An 18799-nucleotide genomic window follows, 5' to 3' on the forward strand; every position below is an offset into this window, starting at 1 on the left:
TCCAAAAAGATGCTTTTTTTTAGGTCTGGGACCTTTACAGCACATTGGGCCGATGATATCATCCTCCTTGCTTCGTGGATTTCCTAGACCAAACCAACCTGTCTTTGTGTCTTGGTTTTAAGTGACCACTATCTGACAAGTGCCTTGTAGCCTTGCTATGTTTAAATGCTCTGTATTGATTCTTATCTGGATACTGCTTTGCCTTGCTGCAGAATACTTACTTTAATAATCATTTTCTATTTACTGCACCCACATGCCCACATTCAGCTGTTTTTTTGTTTTGTTTTTTTCTTTCCCGTCGTGTCTGAGCTGTTCTGTGTGTTTTGAAAAAAAATGCAATAAAAATATTTTAAAAAAGCCCAATATTCAGCCAAATCTGAACAGACAGTGGTCTGTCTGCACCAGACAGAGCCTGTTGTGCTGAATAAATGACTGCCAGCCCCTGCCTGAAACTAGCTTGTGAACAGGCCCAGACAGAGACACAGCTTTGCATAAAATAGATCAAATTGCCATAAAGTCCCAGTTCTGTCTGTTGATGTAGATTCAGAGCACAGTTTTATGTCTTCATTCAATCTCAGAGGAGTTGCAACCAATGAAGCAGTCAGTACATTTATTCCCTCTCATATTCTTTTGATGTGTGAGCGTACACCTTCATTACACAGGTAATTGAACACAGTGGCAGAGGAGGGGTGGTTGGTATCTTAGTTAACACCTCAGCACATCGGGAAGGTCCTTATTTGAATAGAAACTGATCCTTCCTTCATCCCTTCATTTTCTGAACAGCCTGGCTGTTAGTATAGGCAGGTATTGCGTGATGCCATCGTGAGATGCATGCACATGTGGGGTTAGACTACAAACCAGAACAACTGAGAGATTTTGTTCTCAGTCAGTTTCTTTTCATACTCATACGTGACTGATAAATAATACTGATTAAATCCTCTGTAAAGTGTCTTTTCATCCACCTGTTTTTATACGCATTTTAAATTTGCACTTAAAACAAACCTGAATGGAAATGCCAGACATTTGGAGAAAAAGTCCTAATATTGTTAAAAAAAAAAGGTCTGGATCTCTTGCACCCTCTTTTTCCTCACACAGTGGTTGAATGGCCCCAACTGAAGAATCAGCACAACCGTTTGTCTTCATGTGCCCAACATGTAATGTTCCCATAACGTAGTGGATGGAATTGTGGATTTTCTGTAAATTTGGTTAACATTTGCACTAAATTTGGATGTAAACTAGTTTCCTTGGAGTGAAGCATTGCCTGTATACACTGCAAACCTCTGAGGTTCTACACTCATACAAACTATAAGAGACTATAAGACTTCTGTATATTTAATGGTGAACAGCAGAAAGTTCATACATGCCAACATTTTTTGGTTACACTTGAAGGTATCTACCTAAGAGTGACATGACACTGTTGTGAATGTCTCATAAACATTATAAAAAGTCATAAACGTTTATGACATAATTATTTTAGTTAGAACCATTTGGTTTTGTCATGACAAGTTAAGGTTTATGTGTTATGACTGTGTCCTCCCAGTGTCATGTCACTTAGTTAACAAGTAAGCTTTTTACGCTAATGTCACTTGTGTCATGAGGGCTTCTGTTCTATTAACCCCTGATGCCTGTTGATGGTGAGACCCACACTCATTTCTTACTACCTGTTGAGCTAACTCTGTGTAGTCTACTATACATTAGCATTATTATCACTGCTTATAGCTGCCGTTTTCTCACTAGAGTTCCAAGTGTCACGTTCGCTAGCCAGATATGGTGCATTCAAATCTACCTTTTTAAAGAAAATGAATTCACTGTTTAAGTTACTAAAATACTCAAAATGTCCATATATAAGCTATTGTTACATTGTGGCAACAGGTTTTCTAACCCTGCTGAACTTGCCTCCTGAGAAACCCATCTATACCATATGGAGGATTCTGAAACCAGCTCAGAAATGGATAGCACTTCTTTCTCCCAGGTGTTATTGTCATGTCAGCATTGATGTCAAACAAATCCCCGCTATACCCTCCATTTTACATTCTACCGTTTTTTCTTTGCAGTACATTGATTCCCATTTGAAAAAGAATAGTATATAAAAGTCCATAGTATAGTTCAAGTGTGAATAAAGAAGACATACAGCAAAATGCAGAGTTTTTTAAGCTGTGGGAGATGATCCATTTGCCGGATTTGCTGATAGACAGATGTTAGTTCTCGCCTTTTCTTTGCTCTCCTCTCCATTCCTTTTTTTCTCAATCTTTTACCTGTTCAACAGGTAGGACAGTCTAGGTAGCTTGTTTAGGCCAGAGTAACTCAAAATTTTTTCATTTCTCTCTGCCTCTTCCTCCTTCCGTCAGGTCTGTCGGGAACAGTTTGTCGCCCTGCACAGCCAACCAATCCTTCAAGAGCTGTCCAACTTCCTGTTGCTGAAATACTGCGCCGGGCTCCCGTGAGTTTTCCCACATGCATGCAGGAACACATTGGATTGTGCACACAAACACATGCACATGAAGTTCCTTTAAGTCTCAGAGAACCTATCAGGTTTATGATTATAAAAAAACATGGCACAGTACATAATGTGTGGCACATTATATAATTGTTGCACAGTATCTCAATATAAAGAAAAAATATTATTAAATAGTTACAAGGTCATATTACCACACTTAATTACCACCACCATTTCTGTTTAATCTTTCTTTGGACAGCCATCAGTCTCTGTCTGTGTTTAAGCAGGATCTTTATGAACTTTGATGGTATAGCCAAAAGCCTTGATGCACATGCATTCCTCTTCGTCTTTCTCTCTCCCTCTTTAACAGAGACAATACTGTTCCCTAAGCCTTGCAAACACATTATTTGATACACTAGAGCAGCGATCTTCAATAGGGGGCTCGGACCCCTAGGGGAACGTCAGAGTCAATGCAGGGGGGCCTCCGAATTAGTTATTTTTTTGAAAGTTGTTTCAAAAATTAAAAAGTCTTAAAGGTTCCCTGCCACACAAAATTGTTTTTACTTGCATTTTTTTTTTTTAATGTTAGGTCCATATGTGTTTGTGCTATGCTGTGAATTTGAAAAATGAACTGCTACCGTCCTCTGTCAGCTCTAGCCACTGAAAAGAAACAAGAGGAGAAATCAGGCCAATTACAAAAGCTGGTCAGTCTGACGTCATGCTGCCTGAACTCATTACTATTCATGAGCTTGCAAAGTTGCACTGGGTAAAGGATGCTGATAGCCTGGCTCTCATTGGCTAGCTGTTAGCCAATCAGAGCCAAGCAGCTTAGCTTGTTGACTATTAATGAGAACTGGCACAAACCAAGCTAAGTCTTCTTGCAGGCTTTCTATACCACGCTAGAATGGCTTGAAACAAGGTAACCAAGGCAATTTTTCCAAAAAAAATGTTATAGTACATGGTAGAACTTCATGTTTTTGTTGGTCTCAAAGTAATTAATGTGTTAAATATATGTGTGGCAAGGTACCTTTAACATGAATCCAACATATTATTAGCAAATATTAATCCTCACTGAAGACAGACTTACTAGCCTAGAGGAAAGGTACTGACCAAGGTAGCCATCCACTGATGCAGTTAATCCTAAGGATTTTCCTTGTTTTCAAATTTAAAATATGATTTATAAAATCATGCCAACAATTATAAGGCCATTTTAAAACCCTTGTATTCTATGCAAAGACTGTGTTTAAAGGCTTTAGGCAACCCTACACGTTATTGTAGGCCCAGTTTAAAATGAAACTTCATTTTAGACAATATATATAGCAGGGGGTCCCTGCTCCAGCTCTTTCAGTTAAGGGGTCCTTGGCTTAAACAACGTTGAAGACCCCTGTACTAGAGTAAGACAGTGGCATGATACCAGTATCAGTATCAATTTCTCAGCTTTCCATTCACTGAATTGGCTTTGTTCTCAGAAAAAACTCACATTTAACCTCAACAACTCAAATGTGCCATCCAGATGTGACCATCCTGCATCAGTCAGCAGAACCGATGAAGACACATTAAAAAGGGTTGAAACTTCCCTAAGACAACACAGAAAGTGCAGTTCTATTTAACGTCTATAGAGAGAGACACACACACACACACACACACACACACACACACACACACACACACACACACCACACACACACACACACACACACACACACACACGTTCTCTTCAGACTTACTTAACTTTTTTTTCTTTTTTTGTTATTGTCCTTGTTTGTGCCAGGACTGTTGCTAAGAACAAGAAGTACCAGGAGTACAGGAGGCTGTTGCTGCTGCTGGCCAAAGTGCCCCAGACAGGTTAGTTGGAACGCAGCTGTCTGGCTCCAAAACACCTGGCCTCGCCAGAGCTGGGGTATTTTTTTTGAGAGGGCCAACATACAAGGTGCTGTTTTTTGTTCCTAATTGGATTGAAGAGGACTTGTATGTCCTGAAGCTCTGTCAGAGGTTAGCAGGAATGACAGGAATGTTTTTAAATTGGATTCTTGAACAATCCTGTATTTTTTTTATCCTGGTTTATAATTGCTTGATTGTTGTAGCCTATTGTTTTTGGTAGTCATCCCATTGCTTGTATTTGGGTGTGTAGCTGTCTGTGTTGCCCAGATATGCTATTTGGTTTGCTCATTCAAACATTGAATTTGGCTATAATTCAATTTTCAGCTTTTGTCATTAATGGTGTAATCATGGCTGCCTGCACGGCCACAAGCAGATCCAGATTTCTGTGTTTTCTTTGTGGGTCTGTTTGTTGTTGTCCAGAGTGGAGGTGTATTGCAGCGGCTCTGTCAATGAGGTTGATGTGGAGGCTTTGCTGTTATGTAAGCCCTCGCTCCATCTCCATCTGTATACTTACTGTCTGCTTGGCACGGACTGCTGGGTTGTATCAATTTATTACTGTTAATTGTGTCCCTCCTCTGAATAATCAGCTTATATGGCTGAGACCAGGTGCGTGTATGTGTGTGTGTTGGGGGGGAGAGAATGGCCACTGTGCTCAATGTTCAAATAATGGATCTGGACTAAAATCCACTATGAAGGATCTTGAACTTGTTATTAATTAATCTGGTTTCACAGTGTGTATTCCAGCAGGAGATCAGATAAATCAGGTGCTGAGGGAACAAAGGCTGGAGAGCACACTGAATCACTCGGATCCATCACTGTGTTTCAACAGTCTACCTTTTAATGACAACAGTATTTGTCCGTTAGGATTGTAAATGCTTTAAGTTCTTCAGTACCCTTATGTCTTTTCCTTTTCAAACACTGGCATTTTCACTTTGGTATCATTTGGTTGGATTTTTCATTTAGGCTGCAAGTTTGTAAGACCCAAGGTAAAAGGGTTGTCAAGAAAAGCATTGCTTTATTTTTAGGTGCCTTCACTTTGGTACATAACAAAGTACTTTACCTTATCAATAAGGCTGTGTTACCATGATTACCCAGTATTCTTACACAATAACACGGTAACTTCTAAAGAAATACAATAGAAAGTAAACTACAAAAAGGATTGCAGCACATTAGTGAATAGTTTTAAGACCGTTTACATCAGTTCCTCCCACATTGGGTACCAAAACGTGGTGCCAACAGGACACCAGTTCCGATGTAAGCGGTAGTAACGAGACCGAAATAAGAACTCAAATTTTGGTGCCTGGCATCGCTGCACGGGATGCTACGGGACCGTTAGCTAGTAGCTGGATTATCCAAAATGGTAAAAATGCAGACCTTACGTTAAGCGGTGTAAAGTGGGACAGTATTTCCCTGTAGAGGCTTCCAACACCAGGACGTAACAGCCTGCAGATGCCTGTTGTCAAAAAACAGATGGTGCGTTCACTTGCAACACGTCAGCCTTGTGGTGCATTTTAACTTATTGTAAAATACCCTTTTCCCATCTGGTGCTTGTATTTGTAGTATACCAGCAAATTACTGGTGAAGTAAGTTATTATAATTATTGTTATTACTAGTGCGGTCAGTTAAACACGTTTTTAACGGCGGTAACGCAAACCCGTTTTAACAGCGTCATTTTTTTAATCATGAGATTAACGTTGTTTTTGGCCTAGCAAGCTTTGTAGTTTTAACAACTAGTAACGTTAGTAAAACTACAACACCACTGGATCTAACTAGACCGGAAACAAAACAACAGGCACACCGCACACACGCCGTTTGGGCTTGCGAGCCAAAGAGTATTGAGAGCAGTAACATGAGAAAAAATAGAACAAAAATAAATCAAGGGACACTTAGAAGAGATACGAATGTGCGATTAATTGCTAGTTAATCGTGATCAAATATTTTAATCGTTTGACAGAATCAGTTTTTACATTATAATTCAATCATTTCATTTTGACCATATGGCCTCGGCAATAAACAAGCCGTTCTTCAATGTCGCCAACGGTCGTTTTGTGCTCCTTTTTATATTGTATACCTTATAAATATACTCTATATATTTTGGTTCAGGGACCGTTTTACAAGTATCGTTTTAGCACCAGTATCAGGGGGGGAAAAACAAAAAACGATCCCCAACCCTACCCCCACATGTTAGAAAACGTTTATGTTGGTACATTATCTAAAGTGTTCATGTCAACATAATTCTCTAGCTTCAGTCATTTTTTTTTCTTTGCATTCTTAAACTTTTTATGGCCTTTCTTCAGTAACGTGTGTGCAGCTCCTTGTACAGGCAGACGTCAGAGAGGCCAAGAGCACACAGGGCAGGACTGGGCCTCATCCAGAGCTAAGAGTAGTCTTGAAGTAGTGTATTGAAGTTCATAGAAGTGTTACTGGTGCCCAGTAAAACTAAAAAGTTGTAGCTAATTTTAAAATTAAAGTTCCTGAGTTTGACCCTCTTAAAAATAAACTTCTCCCTCTAATGAAGATTGTAACTTGTCCTTTCACTGGACGCCAAATACCTCAGAGCAAACAGTTCTTAGCAGTTTTGTTAATTGGTCATTAACTACATTAATAAATAAATTAAAAAAAGATTAATCACTGTGCAAATTGTTCAATTTTGTATTCGGTACCATGATATATTCCCCTTTGAGATGTACCATTTCATTTTCAAGAGTCCCAGAATACAATGGATGGCAATGGTCCGTCTGTCCACCACTTTTGTCCAGATTGAAATATCTTAACAACTTTTGAATTGTGTCATGACACTTTGTATTTTCACTTTGTAGTTATTCATAGTGCCCAGAGGATGAATATTTTACTAAAATATTTTTGAAAAAAATAGCATGGATTGCTGTGCAGTTTTTGTACAGACAATTGTGTTGCTCCCAAGGTGAATTGTTATAGCTTTTGTAATCCTCTGACTTTTCATCTATTGTACTTTGTGTTTTATGCTAATTAGCAACTGTTAGCATGCTACAACGCTGAAGTAAGAATATAGTGAACTGAAACGTCGGCATCTTTACATCGTCTTTCTGAGCCTGCTAGCTTTTGTTGATGCGGGTTTGTGCCAGATAGTTGTGTAAGCATACTTATCTTGTATGTGGGAATTAAAAGTTTGTTTTATAGTTAAATCTGCAGTACATGTAATTTGCTTTTTCTAACTACTGGTCACAGACTTAAACCTGCTCTGACACCCCGCCTCTTGCCTCTCTAGGTGATTTTGATCTCCAGCGGGTGAAAGAATCCACTTATTTCTTCAGCTGAGAGACTCATGAGGGCGATCCAGCGGAGGAAGATGAGTGGAATTGACAGAGTGCGGCAGGGAGGCTGCAGGCTCTTGGGTGCCGACTGGCTTTGTCTCCCTCAGACATCAGGACATCGATCCAGCCGCGCCCTGCCTGCCTCCTGGTATTCAGGCTGGCTAGAGCTGCTGGAGGCATTAACACACTGGGAACCTGCCTGATTAACTGACTAGTAGGCTGATGAAACGAAGGGTGGGATACTCATCCAGGCGAAATCATGAGCGAATCAGCACCAGATGGACTTCATTCAGTGAAAAGGTGTGTGTGCGTGTGTGTGTGTGTGTGTGTGTGTGTGTGTGGTGTGTGTGTGTGGTGTGTGTGTGTGGGTGCGCGTGCTTCATCACTCAGCAACACTTCCACTGCTTCAGGCACTGTGTGTTTGTGCATTTTCAAGCTGTGAAGACCTCCACAGGGCGCAGACTTGCCTCTGTGACTATCCCACCTAATCATCGATCCCATCACTTACTGGATGACAGGATGCTCTCTGATACCATATTTAAACATTTTCTGAAGAAGAGACGTTTTGACAGGAAATTAACTCGGGGATACAAGAAAGAAATGTGGAGGGATGAGTCAAGGAGATCTTGGATAGCAATATGTCCCATTGTACTCTTGATTCTTACCTCAGAGTGACTAAGCACTTGACAATTGCACTGAAATAAATGTGTTTCTTAAAATGTCTCCTTATTCATTCAGTGGTTCCAACAAATAGCTGGTATTTTAGTGTGCTTAAATAGGATGAATAAGAGCCAGTTATTAAGTTATATCTGTATATTTCAATTCTATTGTGTATTATGAGATGAAGGCCTCCTTTTAGATGCACAACAGAGGATTTGTAGGCATGACTAATCAACTCAGATCTTATTTTTTTGGGCCAATGCCACTAGAAGTAAAAATAGCAGAAGTGCTATCTGAAAATCGCTGGCAACATTACAACAGTTTCAGACAAAAGGTAGCGTTGATGTCAAATGTAGACTCAGCCAAACAAAGCTGAAAGAAATGGTAATAATCTTTGAGGGGGCATACACAGTGTGCTGATTAGACTGTAGGTTTTCAGATGATTTGCATGGCGAGCTCCATATGGAGATGCTCCTGATATTTTACAACGTGTATATGACATGACTTGCATTCAGTTTATTTTATTATTATACTAAAAATAACCAATCACCTTATGACTTGGTTATACAGTGAACTATTATTTAAAGTGTTTTTCATGCTGTATGTGCTTTCTGTGAGGACCAGCCATTAAGATTGCCAAATTACAGGTATTTTTACACACACCATCTATTCAATAAAATTTTACTTATAGTATCCAATCATAACAAATGTTATCCCGAGAAAATTTTCCAGATGGAGTAGGTCTAGAACACACTCTATAACTTACAAAGGCCCAACAATTCTAGTTAATTCCCTTGTCTTAATGAAAAGTTTGCAAATAGAACGTTTTTGTTTCTCGCCTGAATTGATTGAGGCCTATTACCTTGATTAGTGTTTACAGACATTTTATGGCACCAGAAAGCAATTAGTTGTATTTAGTTTTCTAGTTTTGTATATTAAAAGAATACTTTAACGGTATGGGGAATACACGTTTTAGCTTTCTTGCTAAATATGAAGGAAATATGCTCGATTAGCTTTGTTCCGAGGCAACAAAATCCACATTTTACATTTTGTTTGTATTTCTGTATAAACGAGGCCAGCTGGTTCACCCCGTTTCCAGCTGTCAATTCAATTCAATTTTATTTATACAGCGCCGAATCACAACAGTTCTCTCATTGCGCTTTTCATAAAAGAGCAGGTCTAGACCGTACTCTGTGATGTTATTTACAGAAACCCAACAGTTCCCACCGAGAGCAAGTCACACCACAAAGTGACATTAGCTTGGATACCGGTGCAAATTACACCTCAAAGTTCACCACAGTTTAACTTTAAGCTCATTAATTTTGCCTCCTTGAGCTGACTTCTGATCACAGTGATTCTTGGCTATGCTGTTTTAAATACTGGTGTTTGTGGGCCTGCAATGCTAAACTCTGCTTACCTACTACTTGCAGTGTAGACATGAGAGCCATATTGATCTTCTCATGCAACTCAAGAAGAAAGCTAACAAGCATAGTTCACATCACACTTAGAAACGATACATTTCCAATCTTATTTAACCTTCTTTTTCTCAGCTGATAAAGCTAGTCAGTTAAAGTGTCCTTCACACTAAACCTGCCACAATCTAAATGGAAAGTCAAACTAAGCCCAGGTGGCTTTCGAGCAAGCGTCAGCCCAGCGTGTCTCTCCTCTCCCCTCGTCTTTTTGAGGCCAGTTGTCAAGGACGGAGATCTTTTCTGCAAAGTGCTCTCAGGATCGCACATACTTGACACATATAACATTTCACAACATAGCCTCTGATACACTGCTGTGAAGAAGATAATTACTGCACTACATGACCTGAGCTCCACATCAAGGAGTGGTCCTGGGTAGAAGGACGGATAGATGCTGAGGGTTTAGCCTAAGTGTCTCAATCAATGGCTGTGACTCGCACTAGAGGGACGGCTATATATTGGCTTTACAGTGCTGAGGGTATATCGGATAAATTGGCACAACATATAGAATTGTAAGTTAGGAAGAGCAGGGGAACACACACACAGTTAACAGTTTTTGTTGAGGTGACGTGTGTGTGTGTGTTACCTACTGTTGACTTTGGCAGGGGGAGTAAACCGGATATTGAAGATGACCTTACAGGGAAGTCTTGATGGGCCTGTCTCCGTTTCTCTGGGGTGATTCCAAGGATGTCTGCTGTTAAATTGGAGAGCTGCACCGGTCCAACCTGCAGTAATGGAGTCGTAATGGAGCTTGTAGCAGGAAATAGTTCACGAGCTTCCATTACAGGTCCTCTCCAGAGATTAACGCGTATTGTTGATGATGGGTCTGTATTAGGATTTTAAATAGTGCAGAGGTGATGGAGTTCTGACATCTCTTGACAGAAGAAAATGCAATTTTTTTTTTTTACTTCCTTTTTAAAATATTTTCCCCTTGGCGCCTACACAGTTTTAGCATCTGTATATGCTGTCTCTTGTCCTTGTGTGTTTTACAGCCATTTTCAAGTAAACACATAATAGACCAGCCACCATCAATATGCTTATTGATTGACTGAGGCATTAAGTCCTAGCAGTGTTTAAAAGTCTTGTGCATCTAAAATAATGTCCGTTGTAATGTGTAAGGCAGCCAGATTTCTTTACTGTCTTTCTAAACTCTACAATGTGTCATACTATAATTTTAAATTTTAAGAAGTTGTTTTGTAGTTAAATTGTCTTATTTAATGCCACAGTAAAAAGTAGGGTTTTTTTTATTGTGTGAATGCTTAATGCTCAGCCAAATTCACAGTATTGTTATCCGATTTTACTGTGTTAAATGCTTCTTTCTTTTTTTATTGTATGATGAGATGTTTTGTACTTGGTTCCAGATGTAAATCACTTTGAATACCTGCTGGTTGCTGTAAAGTTCTATATAAATACATTTGATTGATTGATATTGTGCTATGACTGTTTTCTACCTAAACTGTGTCCCACTGGCTCAGTGGTTAGCACTGCAGTAACAGACACCCAGCAAGTCATCACTGCAACACTTTGACCCAGGTTCAATACCCAGTTATATATATATACATGTGTACATACTATACTATGACTTTATCACTTTTCGACATACCATGCAATGACTTTGATTTCACTTTTTTCGACATACTATACTATTACTTTCTTTATCTTGACATGCTATATTTTGACTTTTTCTGACAGACCCTACTAAGACTCTTCAATGCCATTTTTTGACACACAGTTTAGTGACACACTGGCTCAGTGGTTAGCATGGGTTGCAGCCAACCAGAAAGTTGTCACTGCACACTCTGACCAAGGTTCATTACTCAGTCCTGGCCTTCCTGCACATCATGTTTTCTGTTTTTACATGCTATGACTTTTTTTTTACATGTTATTAGACTATTTTCAACATACTATACTATGACTTTGTATCTGTTTTTTAACATACTATACTGTAACTTTTAAATGGCTTCTTTTTTTTATATATATACTACATGATAACTGTTTTCAAGTGGATTTCTTTCATCCCCCACTGGCTAAGTGGTTAGCACTGCAGCAGCAGACAACTAATAAGTTGCCACAGTCACTGTTGTCACTTCCGAGATTGACCAAGACCTTTTCTTTTGGGTTTTTTGACATACCATAGTATGACAATACTATGATTTTTATTTTTTTTAATCACTTTTTCCGATTTACTATACTATGACTTTTTTAATGGCTTTTTTTTTGTAAATACTACACTATGACTGTTTTCATGAGCTGTACAGTGGCACACTGGCTCAGTGGTAAGCACTGCAGCAACCGACCACTGACCCAGGGTTGATACCCAGTCCAGCCCTTCTCACTATGTTGTTTTTGACAAACTATACTATAACTTTTTTCATCTTGTTTTTTTGACATGCCACACTGAGACTTTTTATCACTATTTAGGCGTACTATACTATGACTTACTATACTATGACACTTTTCCCCACATAATAAGCCATCACTGTTTTCATCTTAAATCTGTGGTGGCACACTGGTGTAGTGGTTAGCACAGCTACCAACATACAAACATCAAGTAGTATCTATGGAATCTGATTCAGGTTCAATACCCAGTCAAAGCTGGACCTTTTCATGATGTTTTTCTTTAAGTACAATACTACAACTTGTTTCGCCAAATTCAAGTTTGAATTTTTAATGACTTTTTTGACATACTATACTATGACTTTTAGATGGCTTTTTCCGACATGCTACGCCATGACTGTTTTCATCATGAATCATGTGGAGGCACACTGTAAATGTAAATGTATTTTATTTATATAGCACCTTACATCGACCGATGAACCAAAGTGCTTCACAACAGATAAAACCACAGATTTAAAACAACAACACACCACTAACAAAGATACAATAATGAATGAGAAAAGTAAGAAAAAGATAAAAAAATAAAATCAAAATAAATGTGCCATCACATTACTAGGTACCAAACGCCACTTTAAAAAGATGAGTCTTAAGTCTTGATTTAAAAAGGCCCAGGTCAGTAAGGATACGCATCTCACTGGGTGGCTTATTCCAGAACTTAGGTCCAGTAACCAAAAAAGCGCGGTCACCCCAGTGTTTCAGTTTTGACCTGGGCACTTCCAACATAAGTTGATTAGATGACCTCAACGTCCTACCATAATTACGAATAGTCAGCATGTCTAAAATGTAAGATGGGGCAAGGCCATTAAGAGCTTTAAAAACAAACAGGCGGGCCGCTGCATTTTGGACAAGTTGGAGACGGTCGACAGAGGACTGGGAAACACCAATATACAGGGCATTGCAGTAGTCCAGTCTAGAGCTTATTAAAGCGTGAATAGCCTTCTCAAGGTCATGACGGTTTAAAAACGATTTTACCTTTGCCAGAAGGCGCAGTTTTAAAAAGCTCAATCTAACAACATTATCAATCTGTTTGTTGAATTTAAAGGAACTATCGAAAATCACTCCTAAGTTCCTTACCGTCTGTCTGGCTGTTGGAAACCAGGGACCAAACCCGTTAGACACAGATTCTCCAAACACAATATATTCAGTTTTATCCTCATTTAAGTGCATAAACTGGAGCAGTGGTTAGCGAGCTTCCAGTGTACAACCAGTAGGTACTCTTTGCAGAGTCTGATTCAGGTTTGAATTCCGGGCTGGACATTCTCATGATTTTTTTTCCCCCCCAACATACACACCTTTCTATCCCTTTTTTTGATAAGCTATACTATGACTTTTTCATCACTTTTTTCAATATGCCATAATACAACTTCTTATTACTTTTTTAACACAACTATACTATGACTTTTTTAACATGCTATACTATGATTTGTCCTTTAAACAAATTTAAATATTCCAATTTTGTTTAATGCATTATTGGTATCATTCAACATTTCAATGAAATTCTCACTAATCAAAACCATTCCCAATTTTCCAAATTATCTCACCATTTCACCTTCACAAGCATTTTCTGCAGGAAATGCATTTTCTAGTTAACCTCTCGTTTTGCTCAACGTGGTTACTGTAGCGAAGGCCTGTCAAAGGTTCTGTTTATTTTAACATTAGCTAATGTGTGGTATATCTGGCAATTTCAATATATTTTAAACAACTTGTACTTACTAGGTTTCCCTAGAGCTTTCAACAGTCTGATGACAGAGGGATGCAGCTGAAAGCTCTGGAAAAAAGGCTAATAGTCACCTCCATGACATGTAAGCAAATCTCACATGCCGAAGAAGACATTTTTAAAGATACCTGCCTGTTCATTTCGCTAAGCTTCAGTAAACAATCAGAGAGCCTTGCATAGATACAGGAAGACTTTTACCACACTTTTCACACTTTTTATTCTCTACTCTAATGAGGTAAGGCACTTCCTGCACATGGTTACATTTACTTAATTAGGGCAAGGGTGAGGATTATCTCACTCCTGTTGCCTGTATACAATTTTGCTTACATCTCACTTTAGGTGTGACTTCTGTTGCATTTCAATTCTGTCTTTGATTTTAGTTGTGAATTTTGATGTCTTGAGAGTGAAAGCTTAGTTGGTAACAACATTGTGGTTTAGTGTGGAGTCACGTTCTTCATCCAGGTGTTCTGTTTTCTGCTGACAACTAGATGTGAGTCAAGTGGAGGCTTGAAATTGCTAGTAAGTGTGAATGTGAATGTCCTGTCTGCGTTACCCTTGTGTTATAGCATGGGTTGGGGGGTGTTTCCCTGTATTCCGCCCAAAGCATGCTAGGATGGGCTTCAGCCTATCATGACCAGAAAAGGACAAAGAAAGTGTGGATTATTTGGCATGACAAACATATGACCTGTTTTACATTCAAATTACATTTGAATTAAATGTTTACTGAAATGAAATGGGACTTTCACTGAACCACACCACATCTGCATAAGTATGTGTATCACATCAAGCGTAGACAGTAGTGAGGGGCTTTCAGCGAGCTCGTCATTCCGGCCACAGGATCATCAGAAAGGGGACGCTATGGAGGTGTTGGTCGCTATCTGTCAGGCATGCCAGAGCTGGAAACCACTCTCAGATAGCTGACCAATCACTCTCACTGAGAGCACTTTGATTTCCCTGCCAGGCTCCTGGGTTCTTCCGGGCTATCTCCTACCCTGTGGATCATGAGTGGCCAGCACTCAGCAGCTCTAGCATGGGGGGGGGGGAAGAGTGTACAGTCCTGGAGGGAGCAAGTGGGGCCAGAGCTCTCTCTCTCTCTCTGTCAGCCGGGGAGAGGAAGCAGGAGGCAGCACTGTGGAGAGGGTGCGCTGGTGTTTGGGAGAGAGAGAGAGACAGGTGGTACAGTCTTGCGTGCGTGCATGTGTGTCAGTGTGAGTTTCCTTTGTCTGACCTTTATTCTAAATGACAGGGAGTGTCAAACACACATCTGGTGCCTAATGCAGCAAGTCCTTTTTTTAATAAGAGAATCTTCCTCCAGATGTTGAAATCTAATGTATGCAACAATACAACTTTAACTCTTTAACCCACACAACAAGTGTTTGAAATATTTTCAGTTTCCCCTTTGGAGTCCATCTTTCCTAAGTATCCAGAGAAAAGTCTGGCAGCCAGACCAGCAACAATAAAATACGATCATTATTGTACAGCTGGCAACTGCTGAAGATGTCGTCTGCAACTCAGCTTGTCTCATTAGAACCATAGACTGTTAAAATAATGAACAGTAGCATGATGTCACCCATCGGTTGGGGGTCTGCCGTTTTGCCAGAAGTGACCATGTTTCAACAAATGGGCAAAGCTGGGAAGGGACGGGTCTAGCCAGTGTTTATGGTTTTAATGGCGCTGCGCTAAGCTAAACGCTAAATAGGGACATTTTTCAACCCTTCTGATGCAGGTCTCACAGCTGAGTTTTTCTGGTGGGGAAATGTGGACCTTAGGGTAATGGTGCCTTTTCGTCAGCATTTACAGCAATACTTAGACCTGGTTGATCATAGGCAGACTTTCTCTTAAGTTACCAGCTAACAATAGCGCTAGCTAGCTAGCTTGGTTGGCAGAATGCTAGTCTACATTGACGACCTTTCACTTCACATTAGCTTCACTTTTCAGGCCTGGAAGGCGTCACCTGTTTCAATAGCCTATCACCTGAAGTCAGCTGGCCAAGTCTTTCAACAGTTTTGGATGGAGGCAGCCAATGGGCGCGAGAGAGCAGTAATGGTTGAGCTAGAAAGTTAGAACAAAGCAGTGAATCCGAGGAATAAAATGTTGTAAACTGACAGGTTTCGAAACACTTCAGACCGGCACATTTCAAGTAGTTGCAAGTTTCAGCTTGTCTTGTCGCAAAACTTAAAATATTGACAACTGCACAAAAGAAGGCTTTGAAAAAAATGTCACATTTTATAATGAAAGCACTTAAAAACCATTTGAATCCACTATCCCACGCAAGAAATATTGCAATATTTTACTGAGTTTGAAGGATATTCTTCTGTTGATAACCAGGCAGATAATCAGATGATATTAAATGAAAACAATAACAAAGATTCAGAGGCCATTGTAACTTTGACACATAACAGAATGCAGAGACATTCATCACATGCCTTTAATGCATTAAGATGCTTGTTTCTATTAAGAATATGCAAAATTATCATGATCTGTGCTTTTCCAATATGCTAGTCCAAGATTATTTGCCCAAACATGAAGCAGTGGAATCAATATGTATTCAAATACAATTTATTTCCCGTTTACATGTACTGCAGTGGTATGTAATTGACAGTGATGTTTGTATTGAGGAGATTGCATTTTTATTACAGCCACACACAAAGGAATATAGTACATGTATGTGGAGACTACAGTATATGCTAGGCACTAGGTATGCACAGTACATGTTATGGGATGTGACAACTGTAGAGTGGCTCAGTAAAAGAAAATCAGGCCTCTGACACAGAAATGCTTTAACTGCACTGTTAGAGTCTGATTTCACAGACAGCGACTGCCTCGGGTGGCCGGTTGGATTCAAGGGGACTAATGGTTACTGGAGAAGATCTCAGTGTACATTATCCAGCCTACATTAGTCTGTAGAGTTTAGGATTGGTTTTGCTATAGTGTTGATTTTGTAATAAGTCACTGTATTATTGAATGTCACAAACAGGTCTAGGACCTGTGAAACAAAGCAAGAAAGAGTTAAGCCAACAAAAGTCAGGGATGTAAAGGAAATAACAAATTAATACAGAAGGATTTGATGTTGAACCGCATCCTATCTTGGTAAATACAGAAACAACCAGTATAAAAAAAAGTGTTACATATCATTCAGTGTTGCTGTGGTCGTTATCATCCAATAAGAGAACTAATCTGAACTCATTAGCGTGAATAAGTGGGTTGGGTGACAAAGTTAGAGACACAAAATCTCGTCATCACTTAATCCAAATAAAGAGCCCTTGTAGGTAAACATTTTAACCACTCTGAATCTCCATGCTTTACCGTCATTGATAAAAGCCAAAAGACACATTGGAATGGTAAATGGAAAGACAAATTAGGAACTATGTACTAAGTATTTGAAAAAAACCAAAACATTTTGATAGCACAAATCTTGGCAAAAGCTTCAGTAGATTTTGCCGTGTGTGTGTTTGCACGCGTGCGTGTGTGTGGTACAGACATCATCCTGAAAAAGCTGTGTTGTTGTAACATTTACATAACACTAAATATGTTTGTAAAGTTGCAAAAATAGGGAAAAGTGAATTTACAGAGATCTGGGCAACATGCTAATTAGATGTCAGAGGTAATGACATAGAAGGTAAAAGAAATCAAAAAGCAGCATTGGTCAAAGGACCAGGATTTGCAAAGTGTCCTGCGGAGTAAGATTGGAAAAATGAACAAACAAATAAAACACACAATGGAAGAAAACATGCAGGCCTCACAGCAGCGGGCACAAACTGTGGGGAGCACTGTGAGCGACCGTAGCAAAGTTACACGTCTTCTGTAATGAAAACAGATTTGTTCTGATTTAACTATATGGGTTCATACCGGATGATAATATGCATTTTGTCAAAGACTAAAAAGATTTTTAATTTTCAAACATTTTCTATATGTCTACAGTTACAGTGAACTAGGCTAAATAAATAAATAGATAGTCTGGTTTACATAATGATGTCTACACATAGAAATAACAACCATGTCAATTGCGTTAGTGTCACTAAAGAGCGCAGATTGAAAACTAAATATCAGTTTAAGTTCTTCCAAAAACAGACTTTACGCCAGTTCTCAGTCAAGTTTGGGAAATGAATCCAAAAAGTGAAATATTGCCGCTACATCATGACCTTAATGACACAACAGAACTTCATCTGCATAGAGTGGCCACTTACTCTTTTTCAAACCGTTATTGCTGTTATTAATATGACAGAATGGGTTTAGTGTAGTATTCTCTGATTAGCATGTTTAGTTAGTGTGAATGATTCGGTCTATGTCATTTATAGCTTAACATTTTAAAACATCATACAAAAAAGTAAATTTGGTTTCCCTTTGATCTTTCTTCAGTTTTGATTTAAATTGTGTAGTTGTTTGGGATCATTAGAGTTACTAATATCTGCCTGTGGTGTAGGTTTTTTGTTTACTGACCCTTTTTTTGTAATTCATCCTGCATTCCTCTACTTTGTGCATTCTAATGAAGTATAAAAAGTCTGTGAACTTATTTAGTCATTAAATGCATTTTCTGTCCTTAGACAGTGCCTCAAGAACGCAGTGTGAAGTTCATTTAAACACTGTTTCATAACGAGCCTCTGTATTAATCATTTTTCTGAGCATCCAAATAGGTTCCACAGGGCATAATTTGGGCATAAAACAAGAACACCACAGACCTCAAAAACACTGTTTAAAAATACTTACAAACCTTCAACTTTTTTTTTCCCCATTGATGACTCTCAAGGTGGATAACAATGCAGGAACTGAAACTAAACAAAATGAAAATGCAAAACGATCATAGAAGAAGAACTCTATGCGCTATGAATAATAACATCCAATCAGAGGAGCATAATAACAGTCCCAAACTGACCCGAAGGATTCCAATTTCCACTCTCATTACCCAGTAATGGTTCAGGCATTAGTCAGATGAGGTGAAAAAAAA

General features: G+C 39.1%; 1 protein-coding gene across 2 annotated transcripts in view; it reads left to right on the plus strand.

Moving 5' to 3' along the window:
- The window catches only part of polrmt (polymerase (RNA) mitochondrial (DNA directed)), a 51604-nt gene extending 43270 nt beyond the window's left edge, over positions 1-8334 (plus strand). Inside the window, exons 19-21 of one of the 2 annotated variants that reach the window (XM_032526100.1) lie at positions 2349-2440; positions 4209-4282; positions 7566-8334. In XM_032526100.1, coding sequence (XP_032381991.1) covers positions 2349-2440; positions 4209-4282; positions 7566-7615 — 216 coding nt within the window. In that variant the 3' untranslated portion in view covers positions 7616-8334. Of the gene's footprint in view, positions 1-2348; positions 2441-3906; positions 4066-4208; positions 4283-7565 lie in introns of those variants that run through there. The other variant, XM_032526101.1, reaches the window with a different exon arrangement.
- Positions 8335-18799: the final 10465 nt, after the last annotated feature.

Source organism: Etheostoma spectabile, chromosome 9, assembly GCF_008692095.1.
Source record: "Etheostoma spectabile isolate EspeVRDwgs_2016 chromosome 9, UIUC_Espe_1.0, whole genome shotgun sequence".
NCBI classification, from domain to species: domain Eukaryota; kingdom Metazoa; phylum Chordata; class Actinopteri; order Perciformes; family Percidae; genus Etheostoma; species Etheostoma spectabile.